The following is a 16,560-nucleotide window of genomic DNA, read 5'->3' as shown; positions in this document are numbered from 1 at the left end:
GTTTGATAATTTCTTTCTGCCCTTCTACTTTCCCTCCAATGTCCTGCTCCCAGTTCATCTATTGTAGCAGCTTCTCAGAATCCCCTCATATAGGTATTCAAGATAATTTCTGAGGCTTGCTAGTAGCTTTGGTACAAGCCTCTTAAGAAAAAGTTAGCCGTATTTGATGCAAGCATCAGCAAACAACATAAGACTTTAGATTTACTCCAGAAGAGTAAATAAGCTCATCCTTTCAAAATGAGGGTGGGGGATGTTTTTTGTTTTTCTGATTGTTGTTGTTTGTTTGTTTGTTTTAAGATGAAACTTACCTTTTTCAACTGTGCTTCCAACTTACTACACTCTTCTTTCTTTTGTTCTATGGCTATTTCTAAAGACTTAAGTTTGGAGTCTCTTTTCAGCCCTGCTGATGCCAATGAAGATGCATGTTCTTTGAGATCGATTAAACTAGACTGAAAAACGATCAAGAGTAAAAAGTTAATTCCTAGTCACCAGGACGCTAACTTATTGCCAACTTAGTAATCACTTAAATCCTGTTCCCCCTCCCCTTTCCCAAAAAGAGTTGACACAAAGATAAGCACTGATAGCAAAAGACACCGTTTTGAGAATACAACCAATTGGAACCACAAGAGCAGGCATAGAAACATAGAAACGTTCATAATACAGACAAGTTGACATTATATTCTGGAGGTACAATTACTTTGAAGTCTATTGCTCTAACTGACAAATGAAAACAGGAGCAACAATGGAATATTTGAGCCTACTGGGGGCTTATGTAAAGGAAAAAATAGAGATAATGACACACAACTATGCAAAAACCAAAGCAATATTTTATGTACAAAAGTGAGGACTATGAAGAATGCTTAAGAAAATAGCAGTTCAGAAGCTGAGCACTGAAGTGGCAGAATTTCAGTACGTAAAATGATTCAAGAGTAATCTTAATGCACTTTCTTTCATCATAATGACATAGATAGAAGAACATAGATTTTACTGAAAAGACTGACCTCTTTTTCTGTCAGTTCAGCTTGTAAAGCATTAACTTTCTCCTTCAGGTCTTTGTTTTCTTTTTTATAAGATTCAATTTCTTCAAGTCTTTCTCTGTCATCTCGCTCCCTTTGCTCCTTCAAGCGCTCTATAATTCTTTCCTAACAAGGAAAAGAATTGCAAAATGGAAAAGTTGGGAATCATTTTAAGAAAAGACAGAATAAAATTTCTTTACATTAAGTAGCACTTAGAAAAGTCAACCTTCAGAAGCAGAGGATGATTGAGTTAATGGTATTAAAGTCAATGCAAGATTTCTCCTGATTTCAAAAGCATCAGATCAAGGTTTTAAATACTTAATAAGAGTAACACAGTACATAACTTTCATTAGATATCTATACTGATATGAAGATTTTCAGTCTTGTGATAGATATGGAAAGTTATTCATCTCAGGAATGTATTTCCTGTATTCATAAGTGATTGAAGTCTTGAATAAAAGTTCAAAACAGAAAGGCCATGACTGGTTTACTCAGCTTGAATTTAGTTATGTTTTTTGAATGCTAGTAGCATCTATAGTGATTGCAAGAAGTTTTCAAGATTCCAAATCTAATTAGAAATCGATCACTTGCTAACTATCAGTAACTTACAGTTTACATGTATTATATTTTGAGAGAACAAAAAAAAAAAAAGTTGTCCAAGAGATGGAAAATGTACCCTGATACAACTTATGATATGCAAAGGAAGATTTTTTTTCATCTAATTAACAGTAACCCTACACACATCTAAACTCAACCACATTTTTAAATGTTTTGCTGATTTCCAGTTACTGTTATAAGGATTGTTGAAAATCACCAGTCAAGGACTGGGTGATGAATTCAAAGGGTGAAATGTAAAAAGCAGATGCAGTAGTATGGTTTTGTTAAGCTTTGATTATATTCTTCAAAATCACATTCTACCAATACTTGAAGGATGCAAATACTAATCAGAGAGAAATACTTAGGGTAAAATAAAATAACCACTGGAATTGCATTTGAATTGGGAATAGATCAATTTAAGCAGAGCATCAGGGGAACTACTAGTATCATTTTGGAAGTGGTAGTCAGGGAGGCAGTGGAAGCAACATCATTTAGGAAAGTTAAACCTACATGGGACAAAACTACATCCTGACTGATGAAGTTCTACGCTACCAGTGGTGTGGCTCAGATAGAATCATCAGCATACTCATGGATCCTATTCAAGTCCTTTTGTATTTATGCTTGAAATCTCCACGAAGTGGTTCAAGAGTGGGATAAATACTTAAAATACTATTTCATAGAACTGGACAAGACTGATGGAAGTCTAATTATATTAGAAAGAGAGAAAAATCTCACGCTAATTCCCTCTGTCCATGATTCCTTATACTGCCATATATACTGCACATATACATAAATTTTACCTTTGCCCATATCAATATACTCTCAGTTGTCATTATATCTCAACAAACATTACAATGCAAGCAACATTTCAGCAGCTGTATATCCCATTCTGATTTGCAATAAACTTAGTCATTATAATGGAAGCAAAAAGTTAATTCATTATCAAAATTAGCTTAAGTAGTAACAGCACTTTTAAAAAGCATATATTGTTCAGACAATCCTGGTTATTCATTCATTTTCTCCATACACTAGGTATGATGTTCCTCCAAGCTCTAGAGGATCTTCTGAAGACGCGTCTGTGCTTTTTAAAGCTCAAGGCATATTTTGTGAAAAGCCAACTGTCAACACTTACATGCGTAAAAAAGAGCCTAAACTCAAGGCTGCGATTTTCATCCCAGCAGTCTCCAACCTTGGAGATATTAAAAACCCAACTGGACAAGATCCTGAGCTAATTGCTCTAGTTGACCCTGCTTTGAGCAGCTGGGTTGGACTCGGTGATCTCCAGAGGTCTTTTCCAGTCTCATTGGTTCTATGGAATAGGCAGAGACGTTTCCTAGATTCTGTACCTCAAACACTGGTTGTTTCTCTTCTGCTCAGGCTCTCTCCCCATTTTCACAATTCATCCCTTTGTAACACTGACCACATCAGCAACTCTGCTGACAACTGTCCATTGCCTCTGCTAGTTGTCTGTTCCTCCTTTCGCACTGCATAGCAAAGGAACTAATTACTAGAAAATGGAACACACACAGTGTTTTCAGAAGACTTTGCCATAAGTGTCCCCTTGTATTTTCAGATTCTATATATCTGCCTTTCACTAAGCATCTGTTGCAGATCTCTCATTTAAGTCACTCTCCTATCATTTAAATGCCATATTATCTGCATGTATACAGTTTAAAACTGATAATCAGTTTCTGTATGAACAGAATAAATATTTTACTATTTTAAATTACTGATTTAAAACTTGGCTACCCTTAAATCAATTTGACTGTAATGAGTTAGGCATTTCCCTGAAAGATTTAAATGCCAATTCAAGAAATAGAAAAATTCAGCTTCTCATATTGATCTTTACTTCTTTGGAATGTCTCTAATGTTTGTGGTTGCTTATCACACAGCTAATTGTAGACCCCACTGTAAGTGCAATTAAGCATATTAGAATTTTAATTTAAATCTTAATTTTTATATTTCCTTATTGTTATTTTAAATATTTAAAAATTAACTTACTTTTGCATTATGTTTATATAGCAAACATAAGCTATAATGCAACATATTTTATTATGTAACATGAGCTGTTAAGATCAAGTATCAAAAGCAGATGTAGGGTATTAATCTTCATAGATGCTTGCTATATGACCAGTCTATTATTGGATGTGAAACTAGGTCTAAGTGAAAAACATGTCATATATTTCAAATATATCCCTTACAGAGCCATTTCAAACATTTATGTTCCTCTGATACATTAATTTTTTTCTTCCAGTTATATAATATTGGCTTCCAGCTGTAGTAATTTGTTTCACCAATAGTAAAAATTTAAAAAATGCATCACACTGAGTATTTTATAATGTAATTATATGTATTAGTAAAATTAATGTTAAATATTATCAGGTTTTAAACGATTAGATAAAGATCTTTACCAAATAAGTAGTTATATTTAAGTTTGTAAATAAATGTATTTTGAATCTTTTAGACATTGGAAAATAATCAGCACTATACTGAATAATCTTGTAATAAGAATATTGGTATAGTTATTATTTGCTACTCAGTTCCTAAGGAAAACCTTTTCAAAGGGCTAGAAGAGAGTTGTGGTGAACGGAGTTAAATCCAGTTGGCGGCCGGTCACGAGCGGTGTTCCCCAGGGCTCAGTTTTGGGGCCGGTCCTGTTCAATATCTTCATCAATGATCTGGACGAGGGGATCGAGTGCTCCCTCAGTAAGTTTGCAGACGACACCAAGTTGGGCGGGAGTGTTGATCTGCTGGAGGGTAGGAAGGCTCTGCAGAGGGACCTGGACAGGCTGGATCGATGGGCCGAGGCCAACTGTATGAGATTCAACAAGGCCAAGTGCCGGGTCCTGCACTTCGGCCACAACAACCCCAGGCAACGCTACAGGCTTGGGGAAGAGTGGCTGGAAAGCTGCCCAGAGGAAAAGGACCTGGGGGTACTGGTTGACAGCCGGCTGAACATGAGCCGGCAGTGTGCTCAGGTGGCCAAGAAGGCCAACGGCATCCTGGCCTGTATCAGAAATAGTGTGGCCAGCAGGAATAGGGAGGTGATCGTGCCCCTGTACTCGGCACTGGTGAGGCCGCACCTCGAATACTGTGTTCAGTTTTGGGCCCCTCACTACAAGAAGGACATGGAGGTGCTGGAGCGCGTCCAGAGGAGGGCAACGAAGCTGGTGAAGGGCCTGGAGCACAAGTCTTATGAGGAGCGGCTGAGGGAACTGGGGTTGTTTAGCCTGGAGAAGAGGAGGCTGAGGGGAGACCTCATCGCACTCTACAACTACCTGAAAGGAGGGTGTAGCGAGGTGGGTGTTGGTCTCTTCTCCCAAGTAACTAGCGATAGGACAAGAGGAAATGGCCTCAAGTTGTGCCAAGGGAGGTTTAGATTGAACATTAGGAAAAATTTTTTTACTGAAAGAGTGGTCAGGCCTTGGAACAGGCTGCCCAGGGAAGTGGTGGAGTCACCATCCCTGGAGGTATTTAAAAGACGTTTAGATGAGGCCCTTAGGGACATGGTGTAGTGGGCATGGTGGTGTTGGGTTGACGGTTGGACACGATGATCTTAGAGGTCTTTTCCAACCTGTATGATTCTATGATTCTATGATTCTAAGTTCATAGTGCTATTTTCATTTTGCATCTAGCATTCCCCTGACATCAGGGACTCCCTTTCACAAGCTAGGTAACTGAACATACATATTACCAAATTAGCGTTACTGTAAGAATCTTCACAGAAAACAGTGTTGACTACTCATATAAAACTCATATCCCTACTTATTTCATTCAGAAAGAAATACCCATTGATGACATACTACGTTCCACTTAGCATACAGTAAAAAGATATGGCCAAAACTAAAAGTAGCAGGCTATGTGTAATTAAATCTGTTTCCAAGACAGTATCAACTGTCTACGCACTAAGACCCCTGGCACTGCAGATGTACACAACTCCTGGCTTCATTCAGCCCAATGGCAAAATCTCCCTTTGACTCATACCTGGCAGGATTTCAGGTAGAAATGTGTTCATACAGAATGAAGGTCCTTCAACAGCAACATTGTTGAGTATTACACAAATGACAAACAAGCAAATAGTAATTTCTTTTTTTTTAAAACTAGTACATTAGCTGGCTTTTGCCATATAGATTATGCAAGAAAGAGATATGAAATATTAAATAACTTCAAGTTTATTCCTAGTAACAAATAATATAAATTCTTAATTCCTTGAATATTAATGTTAAAATGCCAGCCTCCACTAAGTGGAATAGTTTAATAACCATTCAGAATCCACTTAGTTATATTCAGGCTTACTTTTATACCAATTCCTTCTTGAAGATTTATTTACCTAAATTATTTTTTTTTCTTCTGTAACAAATTAAACACAACACTATTTCATCTTATTAATGAACAGTATAAATTTTTTCCCAGTCAATCACAAAAGACGACTAATTTATCTGTCAGCTGCATAAGGCTAAATGTCAAAAACGTGTTAAAAAGCCCTAATATACCATGTTTTACTTGATTAAGAGCTAACTTGCAGAAATCCCAACAATGTGTTCTTGTTTCAGTCTTATTTGCATTGGCAAGCTTTCCCTACGCACTAATCTAGGACCTCACAGGTCTAATCTATTTGCACTTTATCACAGAAGCAGGAACTGAATTGCCACAGCATATAGCTCTATTATCAGACATACTCAATTGCTTATCTGCTCCATGCTGCTACAGTAGGACCAACTTTATAAATATCAGCTTCATGAAAGCAACCTCTTGAGCTGCTTTGGGCCAGTCCAAGAGCTGAGATATTCTTTGAAAAGTTTCTTGTTAAAACATCAAGGAAGCTGATAGCAGTTTTGCATATTCTGATTTTCAAACTTTTTTTTTAATAGGAGTAAACTTATTTTTTTTATTGCAATGTAATCTTTATTGTTGTTAAGAATTTTCAGTGCTTAGGAGAGGCTCCAAACTTCGGGGTAAACAACTGAAATGAATACCTTTTTCAGTTTAGTTCTAAAATGCACTCAAAAGTGACTAAAATTGTGCTGATTCGTTTCTGATTCCTGACAAAAGAACAAAGTATATCAGCAATATAGCCAGAAAAATACAAAGATTAAAAGGAGTCCATTCCAGGAAATTTTGATGCTGTTTTATGGTGTCTACAGTAATTTCTTATTTAGTGTTACCAAGCTACCTAATCAGTAAATATGAAAGAAAAAGAAAATCAGAGACAGATACTTGGAAAAATCTATTTTCATGAAGAATAAAGAGCCATATTTTCTAATTCAGAGCCAAAATCTCAATCTAAGTACTTTCAAGAACAACACAGGAAAAACATAAATGCTCAAACATTTGAGTTTTGGACTTTAAAAATATCTTCATAATTCATTCATATCATATGATCATGTTTCAATATTTTTTTCTTCCTATAGAAACTAAGAAAAGCAATTAAATTCAATTTTAGTGAATTGTGGTTAACTAAACTGGTATAAATAAATTTAATTTCTACTTGAAAAGATCTTCCCATGATGCTTGTGGAGTATTTCCATCATTATTTTTTTAATTAAAATTCTAAAAACTATTGAATTGACAAAGAATTAAGTAAAGCCAAAAATTGTGCCTAATCTCAGAGTACAAAACAAGATGATATAGCTGCAAACTAGGCCTGATACAATTTCTAGGAAAAACAAAAAAAAACTCACAAACAAACAATGTATTTCCATGGAAATCAGGTATTCTTGAATGAAAGCAGCATCCTTTCTTGACAGCATTACAAATTTAAATTGGTAGAAGTACTTATACTGATGCACTTGTTAATAAAAAACTATTGCTAAGGGTTCTTGATTTTGTCCCATTTGGACAAAAATCTATTTGATATTTCTACCAATATTTGCAGTGGAAAAAGTTAATAACTATTGATAAAGTTGGTAGGTCTTAAGAATGCTACTGCAAAAAGAAATAGGGATAAGAAAGGTTAATCACTGAGAGCAGCTAGGATGAATTGGAAAGCTGGACACAAATAGGAATGAGACACATATGTAAGCAGTCAAGGTATTTAGCTACCAGAAGACACAAGAAAGCTAGACATAATAGTTCATTTGGAACTTCTAGAAGATGCCTACTGGCTTCTTTCAATGTATAAGTACATCCCAGATACTACACTTAAGACTGAGAAACCTACCCTTGAAAGCGTGGCCTTCAAGAAACTTACAATGGGAAAGAAATTGTCCATGATTTCTCTGTACAATAAACAATCAAAATCATACAGAGAGATGCTTTTACCTTGGAAACTTCCTCCTCATTGTGTCTAATGCTCTAAGATCAAGTACCCTGTTTCTCAAAAGCTCACATTAATTCTACTCTGCAGTGTTGCTTTTCTCCTCTTTTTTATCTAATATACAAATCATTCCCCAACTCTAAAAAGATTTCCCAGTGACTGTTCACACATTAAAAAAAAAGGAAAAAAAAAAAGTCCACCAGAATCATCATGAAGTTGAAGCTTTATAACATGATTCTCTCATAAGCAAATTTAGCCAAAGAACTTAAAGGGCAGGGCAATATTTTAAGTCTTTTAGAACTGGTATTCTATATTCTAGTTTTTAAAGTTTATCATCAATATTGCTACCTAGAATGACAGCCACTGTAAATCATCCAGTAACTATGTAGGAGCTATACTGTTATGCATCTGTTCGGAAACTGGACAAATATTAAAGATTTAATTAATAATTTAATTAAGTTTACAGATCTCAAAATACAGAAAAATAGTCAGAGGAAAATAACACAAATTCAAACAGATGAAAATTTTCTGTTAAAATTCAAGCCATATGTTCCTATTCTAACACAGACTCTAATTTGCATAAAGATTTGGGCACATCATAAAATAATTGACACTCTCAGTTATAAAGCTCATTTGTAGTAAAAGGCTATTATTTAATAATTCTGTATATCTTTTCCTTAGGTTAACAAAGTAGTATTTCTGAAGTAATATAGAACGATAAGCATATTTACATATAGAGTTCTTCCCTTTATATACTGCCACCTAACTTTTATAAGTAACAATCTCTCCGTAAGTGATTGAAACAGTCACCAGACACCATAGCATAACTCAGCTTCAAGCCACTTCTCATAAGCATTGGCTTACAAAAGATACCATTGCCTTAATCAGCTGCAAAAAGACAGAAATCTCTGTGGCAGAGGAAAACATCCCCCAGTACTCATTGTATATGTGTCTCAGAGAAGCCTGCAAACACTGCAGGAAAGATGCCATTCTCAGCTGATTGTACATAAGCAGTGACTACTTTGTACAGAATTCAACCTTAGGGATCCCATGTGAGTTCTAATCAATTCCACTTGGAAAAACCACTAATCACACTGATTCTTTTAAAAAATGTCTGTTCGTATATATCCATGCAATTCCAAATGAAGTAGACATGAATTGCAAAAATACATTTCAGAGAAGGATCTAAGTTTATCTAACTTTTCCAAAACATTAAAACTAGCATAATTTATCGGACTTTGAACCTTTATTACAGCAATCAAATTAAGCTGGACACAAAATTTCCATACCCTCAGGGTCTCTAGTGTTGTCACATTTCAAGTTATCATATACACAAAGAAATTTTATAGCACAGTTTTTAAACAAACTCTGGGACAAATCCTCACTATGATATTCAAAAATAATGCATCCTTAGTAAAATTCTACAATTTGTACGTCTGAGAATAATAGAATATTTTATTTTCAGATACATACAAAACTTCTTCAAAATTATAAAAACTTTTACATTTATTTATTAGTTTACATTTATTTCAACAGATTTTAGAATAGTACTGATACAAAATGACTTGAAAACAACTAATTGCCATTCATTAATTTGGGTTAGGTTTTAACCCAGTACTTCTTAACCTTTTGTATTTCTGGTAGTGAGAAGATGACTATACATGTTCTATTCAATACCTTCACGCTTGTTGCTTCTACTATGAACCCCAGCAAACTGTCTTAATTTAATATTTTCAACAGAGAAATACATTACAATTGAAGACAGACTGCAATTTAGCAAATTACCCCTAAGTAAGAAGTATTGCATAAATGCATTTTCTCTGAAGTACTGCAGATATAGCTGAGGCAGAAAATGGGATACAAGATTTCTTTGGCTTTTGACGATCTGCTTCATACTCAGTTGCACAGGAAAACTGGCAAGTTTGCAGTGTGACACTCACTTGCTTTCTACATTGACAACAGTAGCATGATGGTTAGAGGACTGGTTTAAACTCTCAGCTGCCTCTATGGGCATTTTGGGAAAGTTACAACGTAGACTAATCCAGAAAAGACAGTTTACAAACAGGAAAAACAGATTAAAAAGTACTTTGTGTCATTTTTTAATAACATGCTGTGAGATTGGTGAGCACTGTGTCCATTTAACAAAATGCATGTACTTTCTTTACTGCATAAATGCTGTAAGCTTATCCACATGAAGCCCCAGAAGTAATAGTAATGCCAACTTTTTTCATTGTGGTTGACCAAGCAAATGTTAGTAAAGTGATTAAACATACAAAGAAATAAAAAAATCCAACATTAGCATTTTAGGTGTTAGTGCCAACACCACAGTGGCATTTTAAAGTCATATACAGTCATAAATACTTTCCTAGGATTACACATTGCAGGAATGGCACATCATAGTTTAATTAGTTGCACTCACCTGTGCACATTTAAATGATATAATTTAAGATCTGTGAGCTGCAAAAAGTGGATGCTTGTACTAATTTTTTTGGCATATAAATTCACTTGGATTATCTCGTATACAAAGTTAACTGGAAGAAAAACCCTGACCTCACTGAAACTTGTAGGAATGTTTCCGCTAATTTAAACAGACCAGATTTATCCCTTCTGCTAGGTATTTTCAAATTAAAGGTATATAGTTTTTAAAGAAAAAAAAAGTAATTCTCCATTTTTTTATGAAATACAGTTTCTCTTATAAATTATGTGTAGGAAACCAACAGTGCTAACAGTAAGCCAAGGTAACAGTTGGTACAGTCACTTGCTGTTGGCTCTTCAGTTAGGCTCTGCTTAACAGACAAAAGAACAGGATAATCAAGATCACATAACCATAAAAATACCCAAAACTCTACCTTCTTTAAGTCAGGTGTCCGTGACTTTCAGTTCCTTCAGGGAACAACCACTCATCCCACTGACTAAGAGAAAATCTTCCAGTGTCCTGGGCCGTTCACAAGGACATTGAAAAGGACATCCTTCTTTACCTCAGAGTCCTGTTTCAGTTCATCAGCCAGGAATCACGCCTTGCTTATCCTACCAGAACAGACCCACCTGCTTTCCTGACAAGGCCCATAGGCCTTCTTACAGGTGCCAACTTAGACATTTTCTGGACACTCTTCACCCACAAGAGCAGCACATCATGCTGTTCCATGAGAAAACATTACCTTTTCTGATAGAGCTTCTTCTAAGGTTGCTAGTGCTGTGTCTGTGTTACTAGAATCCGTCTGCAACGACTTCACTCTGTCTTTTAGATTAGTTAGCTGTTTGTCTTTGTCCCTAAGTTGTTCCTGTAGATTTTCAATCTGAAAATAAAAACAGATCATAATATTTATGAACCTTGTCTCAACATTTGAAGAGGGACTTGGGTGCTAGGATCAATTGAATGTACACATATCACATACATGATACATATGCCTCAGTACACTGACAAGTTTTTACATGGTATAAAATCAACAGTTTTTAACTTGTGTCCTTTTTATTTTGTTTTCCTTTGCTAAAAAGTATCATTTTCTAATAAATTATAGGAAAAATCTCAGTGCAGTCAGGTATTTTATTATTTAAATATTTTCTGATATTAATCACTTTAGTTTAAGGTACTGCATTATCTCAGTAATTCAAAGTATGCGTGGAATCACCCCTTTACATTATTCTAGTTGCAATAAGAAGGACTAAGAAAGGGAGAGGCAAAGCGAGTTCAGTGAGGAAGAAGAAAGATGATAACCCACCTATCTAAAAACCTCTTCTTCCATGATGCCCTGCTGTAAAGGAAACTCACCTGGACAGAGATCAGGATGTTTATATTTCAAAAAGCCAAACCCAGAAGCAAAAAAAAACCCAAACAACCCAAAAGTCCAAAGGCCACCATTTCCGTTCACTTTCTTCATCTCCATGAAGATTCAAGGTATGTCACTCTATTTTGGATATTAAAAGTGCTTTAAACAGGTCTAGTTCTTCCTCTAACAAGTATTTAAACATACTGCTAAGATACCTATAAACACACTGGTTTGTTAAACAGGTCATGATTTATAGTGGTTAAGTCAGAAAGGTTTTGCACAAACAATTGTCCAGAGGACCATGTGGATTTTGGAAGTAAATCTGAATAAAAGCATTCAGCTTCTGACTGTCGTGGCAATCGCGTTCTATGGCTGAAAGGCACTATGACCTTCTGGGCATAATGCAGAGAGGACGTGTGGTATGTCATATGTGTAAAATCTTATTGTCTGCCAGAAGAATCAACTTCCCTTCATCCTATGCTCTCAGTGCCACTCACTATTATGCCACTGGCATAAAACCAAAATTTGTTCCATAATACTTATCACAAATAAATAGAAAATTAACTAGTCTATTATTTCAGTATGCCACTTCATATAATACGACAAAATATGCCTAAACCCATAAGGTATCATTTGTTGAAAACTGCTTTTAAATATGCTGTTAAAATTAGACAAATTATTACTGTCAACAGAGATTCAAATTCTTACTTTCATCAGTGATTTTACACTTTGGATCACCTTCTGTTGCTACTGAAATGCAGTTTTGCTGTTCATTTCATAAAGTCATTTTTCTCATGGCCAATGTCATTTCCATTTAAAGCAATTCAGATTTTAACAGAAGCAGGATCCTTCATAATCACTGTTAAACTGTATTTAAAGATTCTTTTACAAACCTGAAGCTGAATTCAATGCATGTGCAGCTCTGCGGAAATCAACAGTTATGTCAATAAAAATTTGATCTCGATATGCAAAAATGTATCACCATAATCAAATACACTTTAATTTTGAGCATACTTTGATAAAAATTCTCCTGTTACATTATTAATGTGCAGGAAAAAAAGCCTGAAGTTTTGACATCATATATTTCTATAATTAACAAATCATAAAATCCACAGTACAGCTGTGTGCACTGTATAAAGTTTATTTAAATAAATGTAAGTTTTAAAAGAACTTAAATAAAATTTAAAATAAAAGTAAAATAAAATTTGACAGTAAATTTGGAGGAGCACACTCCAGTTAGAAATTCTTTATAACAGTATGGCAAATACAAATATTGTGCCTTTTTTTCTTTTCCTTTTTTTCTTTTTTTTTTTCTTTTTTATATACATAGTTTGGTATGTCAGATTACTGCTATGGGCCAAAGATTCCACTTGCTCTGTACACTAAAATACTAAGGTATATATAGAAAGATTTTTTGGGAAGACCTGACGTAGAATAGCTCACTCTTGTAAATGACCTCTCATAATATTTTTCTTCGTGTGTATATTTTATACTGGTACAGAAATAAGATACATGTGTTAATGAGTTAAGAACTTTTTATTTTATGGCATGTGTATTAGTCACATCTAAAATTACATTAACTGGCATTCAGAGGACTGCACACTATGTTTCTTTCTTTACTTTCATCCAAGTATTAATGATTCCAACAACTACCCCATGACACCCTGTGGAATACTTAAGCAATTGCACATTTCAGCTTCAGCAAAATAATTTCTCAAGCAAAAAGGAAATAAAACAGGAGAGAGAATATTGATTACACGTTCTTTGAAACAAAGTTAAGATCTGGTCCTTTATTATCATCAGCTTGACCTACCAATTCTAGGCACCCTAAATTAAAGTACTTATTTCCTATGCACAGTGCTTATCTGAATTCCACAGCATTTACACGATTTCCTTCCTCTTAAAACTAATTTAAAGTATGATCCAACCCTTAACCAAGAAAACATGTTCTAAAATTATTCAGCATTTACAAAATTCTTTCCTCAGAGGTAAAGAGAACAGCCAGCAAATTAAAAACATCCCATTGAATCACAACTGCTTTAAAATAAGTCATTCAATGCATAGTCCATAGATAAAATAAGAGGAAAGGATCTGATTATTCTTCTATTTGTGCTATATAAATCTGAAGGAAATACTTTGATGGGAACAGGACCACATTGGGGTATGTGAAAGTAGAATCAGTACCGCAGAGTATTTTTTTGTTGGGATGGGCATGGGATTAGTAAAGATCTGCTAATGCAGACAAGATTATGACCAGTTAATCACAAAGAGTTCTCTCAAAAAGATTACAGGAGGCAAAGAGATTGAGCAGTCTCACGTGCTAAAATCTTGGAACTTTAGTTCTTCCTAGGGTTTTTAAACCCAGAAAGAACAACAAACCCTCTGGTAACCTCTGTCATTCTCCAAATTATATTTGGATACAGACATATATGTAAGGATAGAATTTTATTGCTGAATAATGACTTACTTTTGAGCATGCCTGAATTTTATGACAGGGACTGTTAAGACTTTCTTAATCCTCAAGCACTTGTAATTTTATCTGATAGGAAATTAGTTACTGTGTAGTTTTGTCAACATGTAATTCTTACCTCTGTAAACTACTATGTTCCTGTGCCATGAAAAGAAACTGTAAGAAAAGAAACTGCTCCATTCTTTCTGTATTTCAGAAAGTGTGTATATTCCCAGAGCTTAAGACAGACTTCATTCCTTTTTAAAAAGCAATACTCTTACAGATAAACGTCTTTTCTATGAGGCATCCTGTCAATAAACTTCAAGCGCTAATCTAGCCACTTTTTGGAGACGGTCTCAGGAATGCTTCTTAAATACTCAAGGGATTAAATTAAATCTCACCCGCAGACAGGCTTTAAAATTCTACAGTAACCCAACTTCTCAAAAGAAAATTACTTTCATTACCAAAATTAAGGTACTGTACTCTGGAATTTGCAAGAAAATTATATAATCAAAGAAAATGTTCCACGCTATAACAATTTGCCTTTAGAGATACTTTAAAGTATAAGAGAGTTTAAGACAGTGTAAGAGGGAATTTATCAGAGACTTCCTAGGCTTAGCTAGTGAAACCATAAAGTCATATACCTAAACTTAGGTCCATATATTTTCCTCTCTGCTCTGTATTTTTTTAAATAACTCAGACAACAAGTATTTTGTAACATTGGCTTTTTTTATCCTAAAATTCATTTTGCTCTATTCTAAATGTCTCTAGGCAGAATTCGTTGAGATTTGTTTCATATTAAAACACAGGTCATGTCTGTTCCAGTGAAGTAGATCAATAATATAAGATTAGTTTAATTTAAATTTGAAATTGAAACACAGGTGAGGAAACAGAAGTTTTGCATATATTGTTTTCATTATTTACCAAAAAAAAAAACTTAATCTTTTAAGATGACAAATTCTACTGAACAATTTGCCAAGTACTGTTACATTCTACTTTAAATAGTTAATGGAATTTCGAGAAAAAGAGATATAATAAACAACAGCATTCATCCAACATGAGCATTAGCTATGACTACTTTAAATCTTAGTATTCATTCTCAGATTTTAGCTGCTACCTCATAGATACACATAACAAAAGACAAAAAAAGGAAACTATTAATCGAAACAGAAAAAAATAGTTAAGGAAAGTTCAAATGCAAATACTCTAAATGTCTACTTACACATAATTTATTTTTATTAGTAAGACTCATGATAAACGTTCTGTCTCATATGGTCCTTTTCAGACACATGTCTCTATATCCCAGAACGTGAAACCAGCTTTGGTAGTGACTCAGTAAAATAGATGTATCTACAGATGTCCTAACATCTCCGTTCATTTACGTGTGTGTGTGGGTGCATGCATAATTTGTAATGAAATACCCATCCTTAGTCTGAATGACCAGTTAGAAAGAAAAAAATGAAATAATTTTTCCCTACTATGACTGTAAAAATAGTATTATCTGAAAGCTCAATATACAGAGGTATAGTTTTCGGAAAGCACCATAGATTTTTAGCCAGAAATTTTTAAGAATGATGTACAGTTAATAAATATCAAGTCACTCAAAGTATTTTAAAAACTACATTAACAGGCTTACCAGAAGCTATTTGAAGTTTCAGTCTGTGGGGCGAGAGGGAGAAGCTATGGCTCCATAGCTTTCCACTAAAATTCATTATATGAGCTAAACACATTTTTCAGTTTAAGTAGGATTTCAGTTAACAAAATGAGTTCATTGAAGGGCAACTTCTGCTTCAACAGTTTGACATTGCAGAATTGTCTTTTGTTTTGAAAGAGACTAGCCCCAGAAGTGCTTCATCATTCAGTACCACTACCTTTCACTTTGTTTTTCTTCCTTTTAAGTAGGTAGACAGACAAGCATTAATTAGGAATATTTTTTTCAAAAGTCAAAATACATATACATTTAGATTCGAAAAATTAGAATAAGTGTTATACTGAAAAGTTATACTATAATATAAAACTCTTTAAAATATTATAAAGTGGGGTTTTGCTGCTTACAACTAAATATATTTATTAAAGTGTAAGATTTGCACTAATCTTTGGCTTTACCAAGGTAATTAGAAAAAAGCTTGCTAATCTTATCATGACTTGGATTTCATAAGCAGTTCCAATAGCTTGATGATTTCTCAACAGAATAAAGCTTCTTGCTTATAGTTGCCTATTGCATAATATGTTCTCAATTTAAAATATTTCCAGAGTGCCTTCCTGTTACTACCTTCCAAATTAATATTTGCCAAACTGGAGTAATACAGCAGTATTGTACTTACTTCAGATTACAACATACCTCATGGTTCAATAATATCTTTTAGCTTTGTATTCATTATTTTGCCCCACAAGACTTAAACATCAGAGAATTCTGATGGTCCAAAGCATATGACCAGCTCAATCCTACACTGTCAATATGATAGTGGATTACGA

General features: G+C 34.5%; 1 protein-coding gene across 1 annotated transcript in view; it reads right to left on the bottom strand.

Moving 5' to 3' along the window:
• Positions 1–16,560, bottom strand: part of ERC2 (ELKS/RAB6-interacting/CAST family member 2) — a 526,287-nt gene that overhangs the window by 309,419 nt on the left and 200,308 nt on the right. Inside the window, exons 9-11 of the mRNA XM_075159071.1 lie at positions 11,028–11,165; positions 1,002–1,142; positions 309–449 (exon numbers count right to left, since the gene is read on the bottom strand). Of these exons, the coding sequence (XP_075015172.1) occupies positions 309–449; positions 1,002–1,142; positions 11,028–11,165 (420 nt within the window). The remainder of the gene's footprint in view (positions 1–308; positions 450–1,001; positions 1,143–11,027; positions 11,166–16,560) is intronic.

The sequence above is a fragment of the Calonectris borealis genome, chromosome 10 (assembly GCF_964195595.1).
Source record: "Calonectris borealis chromosome 10, bCalBor7.hap1.2, whole genome shotgun sequence".
In the NCBI taxonomy this organism is placed as follows: Eukaryota; Metazoa; Chordata; class Aves; order Procellariiformes; family Procellariidae; genus Calonectris; species Calonectris borealis.
The sequence above is the reverse complement of the archived record's forward strand: the minus strand, read 5'-3'. Positions and strand labels throughout refer to the sequence as shown.